Source organism: Anas platyrhynchos, chromosome 18 (assembly GCF_047663525.1).
Source record: "Anas platyrhynchos isolate ZD024472 breed Pekin duck chromosome 18, IASCAAS_PekinDuck_T2T, whole genome shotgun sequence".
Classification (NCBI taxonomy): Eukaryota; Metazoa; Chordata; class Aves; order Anseriformes; family Anatidae; genus Anas; species Anas platyrhynchos.
The window spans coordinates 6,179,330-6,194,016 of record NC_092604.1 but is presented as its reverse complement, the minus strand read 5'-3'; the positions used below and the strand labels follow the sequence as shown (position 1 = coordinate 6,194,016).

Here is a 14,687-nt window from a genome sequence, read left to right as displayed (position 1 = left end):
ATCAATATGCAAGTCCATTTTTTTTTGTTGCTTAAGTCCCTAAATGATGATGAGAGAGAGCCCAAGAGACAGTAAACAGCTCTGCTTTTCTTTTTTTTTTTTTTTTTTTTTTTTTTTCCAAAGAAAAAAAGAGCAAACAGCTTCTCCTGCACATGGTGCTGATGTTTTTAGGGTTTGGTGATTTTATGGAGTTTAACAGGATTTGGAACAGGAACTTCTCAGAGAGCAATGATGAATGAAGTTTTTGACCTAAGACTTATTAAAATGGTGGCTTCAAGAAGAGACAGAGGCCAAAAAGTGCAGGAACTGTCAGGATGATTTTCAAAAAAACCTTAGATGTAAAAGACTGATTTGAAATGTGACTTGTGCCCCTACATCTCTGAGGTGCTTTTGAAAAGTTTGCTTTTAATTCTCTGTTCATCTTTTTTCTCTGCCTTCCAGTGAAACACAAAAGACAAATGTGGTTCAGATGCTAAACCAGGGCATATTCACTGGTGTGTAAGTCATCCTCACCAACATGTAGTGGTCATGGGCCACTGATGTTCAGCCTGCTCTTTGAGACCTTGGTCCTCTCTTCAGTCCCCTTCCTACCCAAGAGTGTGAAACATCAGCATGTGCAAAGCCACTTTCCTTCATCCTCCTCGTGCAGGGCTCTGCACTGTAAGTTAAGTGAGAAAAAAAGTAGCTCTAGTCCCTCAAATCAGACAATCAAGACAAATATCCACCAGAATGACAGCAGTGAAACAACCAACAGCTTTGTGCAAAGCTCCTCAATCACAGAATGAAGTCCCTCCGACCACAGATAACAATCTACATGTCCTAGCTCATCTCCAAACGCTTCTGTTCAGAAGACCTGAAGCTGGGAAGCATTTGTGGAAGGAGCACAATGTAATTCAGTACTATGCAATACAAGGAATCCAAACCATGGATTCCAGACTTGCTCAGATAATTCATTTCCTGCATGCATGTTCCACAGGTTCTGGCTAAAAGCACCTGACACAAAGAAATTAAACTGGATGATATTGAAAGAAACTGTCCTTTCCTATTCAACAAATCTCTGAAGCAGATGCATAAACTCCTAAAGCGCGTGTTTCAAGTGCTCTGCTGCCCATGGATATTTTTAAGACGCTTCGCTCCTTCCCTGCACAGCACAGAGCAAACAAATCCATAGGCCTCACAGTTTTTATTGGGAGAAAAAAAAAAAAAAAGTTGACAAGAAGTGCAATAGTAGATGAGGATGAGAGGAAGCATGCTGTAATAGGCAGTGAATCACATTAGCTGGGGGTGCTAAAATCCTCCACTCCTGTCATATGAATCTGATCAAGGCTCTGAAACCCAACTTCTCTGAGCAAAACCAAATACAGTTGGCTGAGCTTCCCCCAAAGGTACTTTTTGCCTTTAAATAACAGAGCGCTGGTGAAACATGTTTAGGCTGTTTTATTTGGGTTTGGATTCCTGTGTGCTCAATGTACAGCTCCCTTCCAACTATTTCCTGGTTCAGCCATTCAGGCTCGTTTGAGAACTTGTTTTCTGTTCTGTAAAAATGCTCAGCTGGAGCTGGGGTTCTGGTGCTGATGCCAATTAGGATGGAAGAGGCCCAGCTCGCGGGGTCCTGTATTTGTTTTGTAATTGAGTTGAAAGGGCTGACTCATTCCCCTCCTCTCTGTCTCCCCCCTCTGCGAGCTCATGAAGAACACAATATTTCACAAATACAGACAGGCTGCTGAGAGTGCCTGCCTGCCCCCAGCCCCAGATGTGCGCGCTGCCCCGAAAACAGGCAGAAAGGTGCCGGTGGAGGCCACCACCACCCTGTCATGACACGAGCCAGCACTGCTAGAGCAGAAAATACAAACTGGGGTGCCTTCAGCAGACCCCCATATCCCGTGCACTTCCCTCCAAGCAGCTCGCTGAGGCTGGACCATGCTATGTGCACTCTCTGTCCACCTCTCCAAGGGCAAAGGACACACATTTTCACAATGTTTAAGGAAATTAGTAGTTCTCCTGCATGTCCCACTCTCTGCAACAGGACAGGCTGCATTACTGGGACTGGATTATTATTGCATAGGGTAGGTAAGACAGGTAACACAACCCAAGTCACTGAGTGGGTTTTTGATGCTTTGGTTGGTAGAAAAAAAGTTTAGACTCTTCTCCCCCTGGGGATATCATGCATTTCTGCAGTGTCAGAGTATGGCTGGAAGCAGATGGACTGCAGTGCTGCAAAGGAGTTAAGATATCATTAGCCCAAACACTAGGAATAAACATGAGGAACTTTGCCCAGAAACTGGTTGTGTAAAAAACAAACACCACATCTCCAAAAAAACAACCCAAGAAACCCTGTTTGGCTGGGTAGAGCCAGTGAGCTAGGAGAAGGCCTAAACACACATTTAAACATTTTGGGTTGAAAATCTTTAGGTTTGGACAACACGTAAGATTTTCTGACTATCAGTACCTCGTTCCATAGTCAGACGGCTCCTATTCTGAAACGAAATATTTGGATAAGGTCCTGTCCCAAGGCTGAGCTGAGATTTTGGGCTCTAGGCTGGGTTATTTCTCCACTTCTCCACCCCCATTTGCTCATCCCTCCCTGCAAAACCAGCAGGACAAACCTGGCTCTTGCTGAGATCATCGTCCCGCTGGACTTGCAAAATGTAGCCCGTCTTGCAGCTCACGTTGCACTGGGCACCATCGTACCACCCACCACCGGTGCAGTTCAGCAGCGCGTTCTCAATCTCCAGCTTCTGGCAGTCGGTGGCTTCGCAGGAGTAGTGGACACAGCTGGATGGGAGACAAGAAGTGGCATTTGAATTCAGTTCCTGTAATTCATTGAGAAAGAGAGCTGGTCTGACTGACAAAGCCGTCACTTGCCAGGCAGCAGGTAAAGGGATCGCACGCCGACTGCGGGTCAGCCAAGTGCTCGTCACCAACGAGCACACCCTTTAGCTATGTCTTGGGAAGAACTGGGACAGTGGTAACGGTGATGACAATGAAAGCAAATTACGGGTCTTGTGGCAAAAGGGAAGAGCCTGCCAAGTCTGCAGAATTACTTTCTGTTCTGCAATATTCACAGGGAGAAACAACACGAACAACAGCACTGTGGCCCTCCTACTCCTGTACCAACATGCATGTGTCCATCCCATGAGAGCAATCTTCCTCCCAGAGCAGTCCTTATGCCCCATCCAATTTAAAACCTCTGCTGAATTCAGGAGTGCCTGATATTGCTAGTGATAAGTGTGTGTGCATGTGTGTACGTGTGAGGACGGGTTTCTCTTATCTTTGAGAAATTCGATAGCAATCAACACATTCATTTTATTCCACTTCACGAGGAACACCAAACATCAGTTGTGTAGCTGTGTTGATAAGCTCTTATCAAGCTCAGCAGCATGCTGTCATTTCAGATCTCCCCGGCTGCTGTCCTGCCATCCATAAAATGTTTCCCTGGATAGAAACTCACTGCTCTCCCTACAGTGAATTATTCTAACATTTAGCATAACTTGTAAAAAGAGGTTTTGGTTTTATTTTTGTAGACACAGAGATGTCTAGTAGACACAAAGTCTTTCACTGCTTCTGATGACCAGAGTCAAACATTATAGCACATGGTCAAATGTGAGTGTGGGGACAGTCCCCTAGCTAAAGGGCAATGAAAACGCTGAGAGTCTTACAGCATGTGCAAAGATGTTTTGCTGGATTAGAGGCAAAGTTTCTGGGGCTAAAGATTCCTACAAAGTGATATGCCTCTGCTGAAAGGAAAACTAAATTTAAATTAAATACAGTTAAATTCGGAAGAGGGTCAACCTTGATTTAATTCACCATCGGTGTGGGTAGGGAATAACCTGAAACACCAAAAGTTATAGAAGGAAGAGAAAGCAATGCATCAATAAACATATTTTGAAATGGATTTCAAGTAAGATATTCCCATCTCCTAGAAAAAAAAAGGGTTAAAGCCACCAAAAACCCGTCCACCTTAACTAAGCACAGGACTTAGCATGTACCTGATGTTTTGCTGTGTTCAAAGCACTGTGCAGACATTATCTAATTAATTTTCATGACACCCTTGTGAGACACCTGGGCTGGTGTTGTTATTCCCATGTTACTGATCGAGAAGCACATCTGCACATGTCTCTGCCTGGCTGTATATCAGATTAAACGACAGTATTATGTCCTTCTACAACTCATTTCTGTCCCAGACTAGCACTCTAAGGGAAGTGCCCACTGCTTGTAATTTAAGGTTGCTTGTTCAGTGGCAGCCCTTCCCCAGAGTTCAATGGGCTATAAATAACCTCCACATTCAAACAGATCCTTATTTTCTCGTCTTGCACAAAATATTACTGCTGATGGGACCGAGGAAGAAGAATTCTGCCTCTACATTGGCCAACTCAGTGTCATATACAAGTAGCGCACTGTCTACCAGCAGTACAACCGAAAAGTGATGCTCATCACAGAGCATGCTTATCCTGCCTACAGTAGGATCCCCCCCATGAAGGGTTTCATGCATGTTTTCCAGTCCCTGCAACTCACAGCCTGACCTACACATTTAAACTGCCATCGATTTCCCTTTTCACTGATCAATAGGCCCATCAACAAGGCAGGGGAAGAACAAGTGGAGGGTATATCCTAGTGCCCAGGTGGTTTCCTCTTGCAGAAAGATATTGAGGGCAAGCAGAAACAATGAATGATGCCACGTTGAATCCTCACTACATGTCCCAATTCCATCTGCACATGACGGCTCAGCACTATTTCATTCCCCTCCGTTTTTCAGACAGTGAAGCTGCCATATGAGTTCCTTCCATGCCAGCACTCCAGAGACAAGGAAGTTGACTCATTGAGGAAAAAAATGAACACCATTGCCAAGCCATTCTCAGAAGCACATATTGTGAACCTTGACTGCCATTGCAAAACATGAAAAATCTGAAAACTTTTTTTGCGCAAAACATGGAAAAATTAAATAATAGAAGATCTATTTCATTTAATATCTTACATGAACCAGCATGCAACACATTGAAGTAGCACTGAATTCAGCCTTGAATGGCTTCAGAGGGAAGGATGAGCCTAAGAAAACCTGTGCAATTTGCACAAAGGGAAATCTGGAGCAACATCATGGCAATAAATGGCATTGCCTTTCATTTCCATCAACGTAAAGGAGAGAAAGAATACGGTTTCTGGAGTTCAGATCAGGACACCAGATGAACAAGCCTGGGCTTAAAAGTCCTACACAACTGAAACGCCACAGACAAAGGCATTAAGAAACACTTATTGTGATGTTCTTCTTTCTGTTTACAAGTCCCCTTGTGGTCTTCTTAAATGGCCAGGGAACATTTTTAGCCACCCCCTCCAGGCTCCAGATTATGCCTCGGTTAGCAGATCATCTGGGCAGCTCTCTCTGTCTGTAACTCTATATGAATGACTTCAGTGACAAACAATACAACCATTCACTTTTTGTAAAAAAACAACCACTGCCACCAAATGTTTCCAATTTAAATATTTCTGGTTCTCTAGCTACTGGTTCCAATTTGGTATCAGCTACTGTCAGCCATAAATCCCAATGAATTTTGAAGTCACGATCCTGAATTGAGTTCTGCAAATGCAGAATTAAGGAGAAATGAATATCTCCAAGTAGGAAATTTAGACAAAGAACCCATCACATCCATATTACAGAACTGTGGGTTACAGAAGCTCTTGCATGGGTACTGCCACTTAACAGTGGTTAATCATCACATGTTCCAGAAACTATGCATTCCTTGGGACAGAAACAATATGGAGTATCTGAGAATGAAATCACTTCTATAACTTATGTTGCTTCCTGGCATGGGACAGCATATCCCTCTTTTCTTTCAATCAAAATTGTGTGACTTCATCAAAACTGCCTAGTTGAAGTCTTCCTGACTCCCCAAACGCACCTGGTAATTGCTTGCAAGATTATGAGCTGGTCTGGATAAAAGCTAGGCAAGTGCATGTATCATTAGTTGGGATAGATAAGAATCAAGTGTTGGTGCCTGGGATATTCTCCAACATTGCTTATTTTACTAGATCCACTTCATGATTCACCTGTTCCTCTTCTTGCTCTAGTAATGTATGATTCCCTAAAACAACATTTTTGCACCAAGCTGAGTGCAAGAAACAGAGAATTTCTTGCACACTTTCCACTGCCTGCACTGTGTTAAAAACATAGATCAAGGCAGACCATTTCAATGACGCAAAAAGCCCTGAGCAGAGTTAGTTTCACATGTAGACTGAAGTTCTGAGCCAGTTCTTACTTTATTCAAATCCATTCTGCCCATCCCTAATCTAAATGAGCTCAGTCATTAGCCTCTAAATCTTTATTTCTCTGTGCCAATATTGGCCCCAGTTCAGCAAGGCACTTAAATATGTGCTTAACTTCAAAAGCACGGTTAAGTCCCACTGATAGATTTGACTACAGGGGGATGTAAGCAAATAGCTAAGGGCTTTGCTAAATTGGGGTCTTGGTGACACAATCCTAGAAACATTTGTATTTTAACATGTTTATAGAAAATTGTAACAATTAAGTGGAACTCTTCCTTCCTCACATAAAAACAAACCAGCACTTCCTCCTTCGAAAAGCTTACAGCAGCCAAACATTTTTTTTCTTAACCCTGGGGTCAAGCACTTTTCCAAGAACTCATCTTAACACAGTGCCCTAATTATTTGTTTCCTTAGCGACCGCCCTGACACATATATATGCATAGGTGAGCATAAAAACATACAGCATACACTTGTGGATGAGATGACTCCAACCATTGCCTAGTTTATATCAGAAAAACTTCCTTTTCCTCTGTTTAGGCCAGCCCAGGCTGCAGATCTGAAGCATCCTTAGGTTTTGTTCTACGTTACCGTACAAACAACGCATGCACATGTGGCCTTCTGATGGTGTTTCTAACAGATGTATCCTTAGCGTGGGCTTATCCTCTCTGTCTGTAGGGAGGTCTGTAAAGACAAGAGCAGGTTCTCTCTCTCTAATCCACACACAGATGTACCATTTGGAAAAGCAAAGGCTGCCAGTCACATTACTTCTCATAGCTTCAGAAGTAAAAAAGGTATAAACTGCAAACTTGGCAATGAACTTGTCTTCTTTGGATTTCAGATGAAATAAATTGGTCTTCTTGCAGTAACATGAAAACTCAAGAGAAATCTACACAAATCCCTGGGGCAAGGTGGGGACTGGTGAAGCCACGTTGACCATGCCACTGGAAGAAGGATCAGGCCCTTTCTTTTTGCATGCTTGCCTTCAAATCTGGTTCACAAGGGTGACCAAAATAGTGGGCTCACCACCATTATGGTCCCCTCAGCGACCTCAACACAGTTACTATTGAATCCAACCCCAAGAGTGATCCCAAGAAAACTAAATCCAAACCGAGAGGGTCAGGAGTGCACGCAACCCTTGAGATTTACAGAAAACACCTGGTCCAACCCCAGGTGAGCTGTGGGGAAGGAGAGGCAGGGGCAGTGCTCCTGGGGGCACTGGCTCTGCCCTTGGCCCTGGGGGCTCCCCGTGTACCCCACTGCAGGAGCCATCCCAACCACAGGCCCAGGGGAGCCAGCAAGGCCTCAGAGCCCCACGCAGGCTCTCAACGTGGAGGCAGGGCCGGGTGCCGGTCCCCCTTCCAGAGAGCGTGGCGGCAAACAAAGAAATGGCATCGCGTTCCACTTTAATAAAAGCCAAATGATGCCGTTTGCCAATTACCAAAATGGGGCGAAGGTTAAAAACCCATTGAATTATAACACATGTCACGGACCAAAGCTTCTATGATTAACAGTTCTGTGAGAAATTCATTAATTTCACCAGAAGCAGGCTGACAGAGATTGTGCTTAATGACAGAACGCAGGGCAGGGGAAAGGCAGCCAAATCGGTAAAGAGAAAGCTGCATTAACTAACAAAAAAAAGAGATGAGGAGACACGTTTTTTCAGTATAAAGAGGAAAAAAAAAAACCCGACTTATAAAGGGTGGTTGCATTTGCTGCACTGCTGAAGATTTATCTTCATCATTTCTTGCTGGAGAAGCTGACAGCAGGAGACAAGAAGACAAAGAGAAGAGGCTGGAGTGGGCTCCCTCTCCCTGGGGCTTGTTTGGGGTGGCAAAGGGCGAAAACTCAGAGGCTGGAGCAAGGGCTGGTGATGGCGTGGGGCTGGGGCTGGTGCAGTGCTGGCCCCCCGCAGCTGTGAAACCCCCAGACAGACCCACTTACACTGTGCTATAGAGAGGCGAAGCCAAAACCTCTCCTGCAGAAGCCTTTTCTCAGCTGTAACAGTGGGTTTGTGCCGAGATTTAACAAAACAAAGAAAAGGAAAAGCTTCTCACTGCCACTAACTAGAAAGCACAAGGAGCTGCACAACGTGGGGTGTGCACGCTGAAGAGATGCAGGCAGAGAGACCCCACTCCTAGGGAAAGGAGGCTTACCTTACAGACACGGAGCTAATGGAGGATTAGAAAGCCAGAAACTCATGAAGTTGACAATTCTGGCAGCTGAACCAGGGTAGTCGGCACCAGGAGGTATGGAGGAGGGGTCCAGTCCTGTGAAATGCCACCCAGGAGCAGCAGCCCTTGACAAGGACTGCCTTGCCAGCAATGGGGCACCCTGAGCACGTTTCCTGATTTCTGAGGAACAACTGTCAAAGGCAGCCCCAGTGCAACAGGTTTTCATGGTGCTCAAGTGACCATGGGGTGGGAAATTATACCTCTGCTTCTGCACACCCAGTTTCACTATCCACTCCACAAGCTAAATAGAAAAATAGTAAAAGTGTGAAACTAGTGCAAGAGAAGAACTAACTGGGCCACTATATGTGGTCTAAGGATGCAATGTGAAAATAAAAGTGTGTCATTTTTATAGCACATCTCCAGCAGTTAGGTAAACTTTTGCTGAAACAAAAAGAACTTGTTGTCAGCTGCAGCAGAAAAAAACAACAACTGGAAAAATACAACTGGAAAATACAGAGTATTTTTTTAAACTCTATAAACCTCTTCAGAAGGATGGAATGGATTTTCAAAAGAGCGAACGATGACTGAGGACAACTGCCTATAAAACTGAATGGGATTTTCACATTCAAGCTCCTTTTTCTCTTTTAAAATATTAACTGTAATATATATTTTAAGAAAGAAGAATGAGTACATGTTTTATTTTCAGTTATTAAGTTGTCCCTAACTCATGGAAGTGATCCATTCACCCTCAAAATAAAAACTGTGCTAACATTTAAGGACTGACATATTTCTTTTCCCTCACATATTTAAAATCTGCACCCTTGCCTAGAAGTGCCTGTATCTGGCTGTAAATCCTCTCCAACCAAAATAATTCTCCTTGAAGAGAGAGAAATAATATCTCTTACAGAGAGAAGCCAAAAAGCAGGCAAAAATATCCATGTTTACCTAAGGAAAATGAAAGCGGTGAAGTTGATGCTTATACATAGGAAGGAAAGTTCCTTTAAAAATTAAATGAATAAAAAAGAAATCATATTAAACAAACACAACCAGCATGAAAAAGGGAGTAGGGAGGGACGGGCAGTGTGGGACTGGTGCTGAGAGTGTGCCTGGTGGGCAGAACACAACCATGGGAGGCAGGAAAGGACCCAGCTGGACCTGACTGGGGACAGTGGGGAGCCCTGATGTCCCCAGGGAGCAGGAAGTCCATACCCAGCTTCTGACCTGGTAAGGGTAAATGCAAAAAATCCCTCTCTCTATGTTCTACCTGGATAAAATTATGAAGGACAAAGAAGGCAGGTGACAGCAAAGGGACTTGGCATCCGCCTGTTTCCTGGTTGCACAGCCTAACACACAACCTTCTCTGCGCCTTGCATACCCTTCGAGCTGCTTTTATAGAAGAAGACAGCACATGTGGTCACCCAAAATGATCCCACCACAAGGCCAGTTGGAAATTTTCCTCCCTATAGCACTGTAGTTGATGGAAAAAATCCCACTGATTTCAACTGGCTTTGGATCAGGGCTTTATTTCAGTCTCTAGTTCCTTGACTAACACAGGAAGCTCTATGTTCAATCCAGCATTGCAACCTGCAAGACCTAAAATGTTACTCTGAACGAGCGAGGCTCTGACTCAAGTTTCAGAGAGCAAGAGGCTGAGATGATTCAGTGTGTCATGAAAACAAAACACTACCAAAAGAAAAAAAAAAAGAAGCAAATGGCGGGTGATTCTTCAGATTGCTAAAGGTTGGTTTGCTGTGCTGCAGAGGCTTTCTGAAGCTTTGCCTAAGGGGAACACATTTTTTATTAAGGAAATAACTTTCTAAACACAGAGCACTTCTAATTTCATAAGTGAACAAATGGTTCAATTCCTACTGAAAACTTGAGAGGGAGGAATGTGGTCCTGTGTCGGAGCCCTCTCGAGCTCCCTGTTGCTTCTCACCATCTCCTTCCAGTGGGTCTTTCTTGCTCTGTTTCTGTCCCGCTCCTGCACTGGGATTTGGCCAAACTTGCACAACTAGACTTCTCATCTGAAACTTGATCCTGCTGTCTTTGGGCCTCTGAATTTATACAACCTATTGCACAGAACGATCAGACTCCTTGAATCTAGGTCAGAACACACGGACTGGATTGATTTAGCTATAGATATACTCCTTTTTTTTTTTATTATTTTCCCTTTCCTCTCCCCCTTCTCACCCTCCCCCCCTTTCCTGGAATAAAAGCAGGTCCTAAAAACATGCCAGAACATTATCAAAAAACCTGACAGCCTGCTTAGGAGGCTGAGCAGAGCTTTGCTGGGATATGCAACTTGTTTTTACTATTGCTGCTGCTATGGTATGACGACTGCTCACAACTTTGAATTCACAGCGGAAAAATAGATGATTCTTTCAGGGGTTTTGCTAAATTCTCCCCTCTTCTTTTCACTGCCTTGCTGAAAGGATCCATGAAGCTGCTGCACCAGAGGCCACGAAAGGTCACAATCTCTGTGGGATGCTGTAAAGCAGAGACTGAGAGGGGTTGGTGGTGATCTATTGATGTGTCTGTAATAACAACAAGAATAAAACGGTAGCCATAAACCTTTCATCCTGGGGGGTCCCACAGAGCTTTTCAGAGCGGGGGCCGGATCCAGAGAGGTGCTGAGGGCCCTTCCCCAGCCGTAAAAGCACCACGAGCGCTGGCGGCCAGGCGCCCACAGCGCGGGGCTGAGCACCTTGCAGGACCCCATTGGGGCCCCATCGGGGCACAAGCATCACTTTGTCTCCCCACAAACGCTTCTGTGGGAGGTCCCCATAGCACTTCAGCAGCACAAAGCTGTTTAGATCCAGGCCGACGTGTGAGCGGCTGAAACGCTGCCGCACGGGGGAACGCACAGAGAGTTAACTGGCCCCAATTCCAAGCTTAGGATAAAGGAGGGAGGAGAAAGGAAGAGGAAATAATTCACTAGCAGTATCCTATGCGGGTTAAATGTCCCATCCATCCTGATCAATGAGAACACTGCCGTTTTTTTTTTTTTTTTTAAACTGGCAACACAAAGGGGTCAGCAGGGTTCAGCCGCGGTGCCCCTCCTGCCTCCCCTGCAGCCCCGGCGCAGGCGGGCGGTGTGGGGGCGGTGGGTGGCGAGGCAGAAGGAAGCAGGCTGACAGGCTCACCTCTGCTCCGCCGGGCTGTAGGTCTGTCCTCGCTGGCAGCTGCTGATGGTGATGGGGTCGAAGTTGTGGAAGGAACGCAGGGCCACCCCGGAGATGGCCACAAACTGGGAGCTGAAGCTAATGAGGACAGCCTGGGTGTGATAAAAAGGGTGACTGAGGTCATGGATGACGGGGATAATCAGGGGATTGTTCCTGCAGCTCAGGACGTGGACACCTGCCAGAGGAGAGACAAGATCAGAGGAAGGGTCAGACTTAACACAATCGCTTCCCGAGGCCGTGGGCACTTCAGAAGCATTTCACCCATAGGAATGGCCCTATAGAGCTGAAAAGTTATGGTAAGCTGCCTGGAGGGGCTTCCCAAATCGCTCCGGAGAGCTTAGCAGAGAAGTATATCCCTCCAGACAGCTGAAGAAAGGCTGCCATTCTCTCTGCAAGCGCGGCAGGCTCTCAAAGCGGTTTCTTTAGACCACAGCTACATTTCTATTGTGCTCTGTTAAATCAGGAGCAACCATCACGGAGGAAGCGGAGTCGCGCTATTGTGAAACCAGCCTGAGAGGACAGTTGGAGCCTTTATCCCGTGCATCAAATGGTACCGGCAGGCTGGGTGGCTTTGTGCACCACGGGCAGCGCACCAGCGCCTTGTTTGTAGCTGTGCATGTCATTAGCACTCAACATAAAACTTTGTTTTTGCATCAGCTCTACACCAAATGTGCCCAGTTTTGCTTTTGTTTAAAGGTTTTCAGCCTCGGGGTATCTTGCTCTTTCCTAAAAAGGGTAAAGATGGTCCTGGAGAGAGAAAAGAGGGTGATCGATCCTCTAAGGATTTTACAGGTGACCTCATTTGAGAATAAAATTATTGTGGCTCACGAAAACAAAAGTGTCTCAGGAGGTCAAGGTGCCCAGCAGCACCAGCAAGGTGCTGAGGAGACTTCGTAAATCCCCTTTCTTCAGCAGAGAAATGCTCAGTGACACTCAGGGAGAAATTCCCACCTTCAAATAGAGGCAACGAGAATTCGCAGGGGCCAAATCCATCTCAGGGGTAACTCAAAGGACAGACAGCTGTCGTTTGGCCTCAAAATCCGTTAATTCAGATCCACGGCTGGACTGCTGACTGCAAAGCCCTGCCTCGGCAGCTCCGTGGCACCGCTCCGAGGATCAGCTTGGCTCCAGCTCCGTTCACTTCGCTGGAGCTCCCCCAGCAACGGCTTTGGCCCAGGCCCTTTGGCTACCCTGATACACTCACGAATTTGAAATAAAACAAATTCTATTTGCATGTTTAACTGGCTCAAGGATCTCTATTATTATTATTTTTTTTCCAGTTCAGGTTTCTTGATTCAAAAGGGAAGGAATAAAAAAGTTTTCATTTTTCTCCTTAGAAAGTGATTTCCTGTGAATTAAGACAGACTTCTGACCACTCTCTTTAAACATCCATCTCCCACCCTCTACTTTAAAAAAATCTTGCTGTAATAATATAAAAAAATAAAACAAAAAAGTCAGCCTCTCTTTGTTTTGGTCTTTACCTGACCCTGAAATAACCTCCCTGTCTACTTGCCTCCCACAGGTCTTTTGATATCAGCTCCTTGTGGAACGGTGCACGTTTCTCACTTACAAACAGGTGCAGTTAATACTTGAAATCCCGGGTTCCCAAATTCCTTGGAAGTTTCTGCCTTCTCTGATGGAAAGCCAAAAAAGACCTTATGGTATGAGGCTGTTTATTCACTTCAATTTCATTCCTCGCACTCAGGTGGTGTCCACAACAAAACAGACCTCAGAGCTGCGCTGCAATTGCTGGTGCTTTCTGATCCTGACAAGGTGAACGTGAATGGGGGCTGAACAAGTCAGGTTCGTTTAACTAAACTGCCTTCATTAGCAAAAAAAAAAAACCAACAACAACAACCAAGTACTTAAGATAGTACAAGAACCCCTGGCAGGGGTGTTAGAGCTGTCTTAGTGCTTGCTCCTGTAGCTCTGTATCTACATATTCAGTCCTCAATCCCTCTTGCAAAGTGCCCAGCAGCCAAAGCCCAGTATCTACAAATGCTCTGAATTAAGTGTGCTGAGGTGTTTGGCATCCCAACCTCTCCATCTCCCACCAAGACACAAAAGAAGCTTCTCATTATTTTCTGGGAGTCCACATGGGAAAACGTTTCTCTGGCCAGGATGGGAAAGAAGTAATTCTGGATACACTGCGCTTTGCTCATGGGAGTGAGCTTTAACACACCGAGGACCGATCAAGCTTTAAATTATTGCTTCTTCCTTTTGGCCGTACTTTCAGCTAGCCACTGACTTCTGCTTAAGGCTGGCCGACTGTCTACAGTCAGTTCTGCATCTGGTGCACGCCAAAGTTTGCATCTCAGCTGCAGTCTCTAGCTTGCCACGGTGATAATACAAAAACGTCAAATACAACATCCGGGAGAAGGGCTTAATGCTGCACCCAGAACTCAGACAAAACAGTGATCGGGAGCTCAGCCTGAGTGAGAACTGATGGGTACCCTACCTACACCTCTCCTCTGCTCCAGGAAAGCCTCCCCTGAGGAGGTCAGAGAGGCTTTTCTATGATGAAGGCAGCATCTCAGCTGTGAAGATCTGCAGGCGTCGGTTTGAGCCATGCCAAACCCATGTTGCAACTTCGTCCAGGATTTCAAAACCTCGCCCTCAGTTTCCTCTTTGCTCCTCTTTCTTGTTCTCTTTCTCTCATAATCTGTCTGTCTGTCTCTTTGTAAAATGTCGCATTAAGTATTTGTTGGCATGCTCGTGACTCCGTCATTTATTTCTCAGAGGGAAAGAGCTATGTGCCACTGTTTTGCAAAAGGAGGAGCATAAGACCAACCCAGGGGCTCTGGCAAACTGGGAGCTATCCTGACTCAACCTGCACAACCGCTCTGAATTTCTCTTTGTTCTCTGACAGCAGACACCATACATACTTTCTTTCTTTTCTTCTACATCCCACGAACATTACGTATTACAGCGGACAGTCATCCAACACTGTCCACTGGTGTGTGTCTCTTCTTCTCATCACTAGGAGGAAGTTCATTTGCGTTTCAGCTTGTCAAAATTGCAAAGTTCTGGTAAAACAGAAAGCTGGGTGAGGGGGCTATCTTTCCTTAAAAAGCTG

General features: G+C 45.3%; 1 protein-coding gene across 10 annotated transcripts in view; it reads right to left on the bottom strand.

The window, feature by feature from the left end:
- The window catches only part of PAPPA (pappalysin 1), a 383,667-nt gene that overhangs the window by 42,456 nt on the left and 326,524 nt on the right, over positions 1-14,687 (bottom strand). For all 10 annotated transcript variants that reach the window (XM_072025100.1, XM_072025099.1, XM_072025103.1 and 7 more), the window contains 2 exons: positions 11,573-11,786; positions 2,607-2,775 (listed from right to left, as the gene is read on the bottom strand). In XM_072025100.1, the coding sequence (XP_071881201.1) occupies positions 2,607-2,775; positions 11,573-11,786 (383 nt within the window). The remainder of the gene's footprint in view (positions 1-2,606; positions 2,776-11,572; positions 11,787-14,687) is intronic.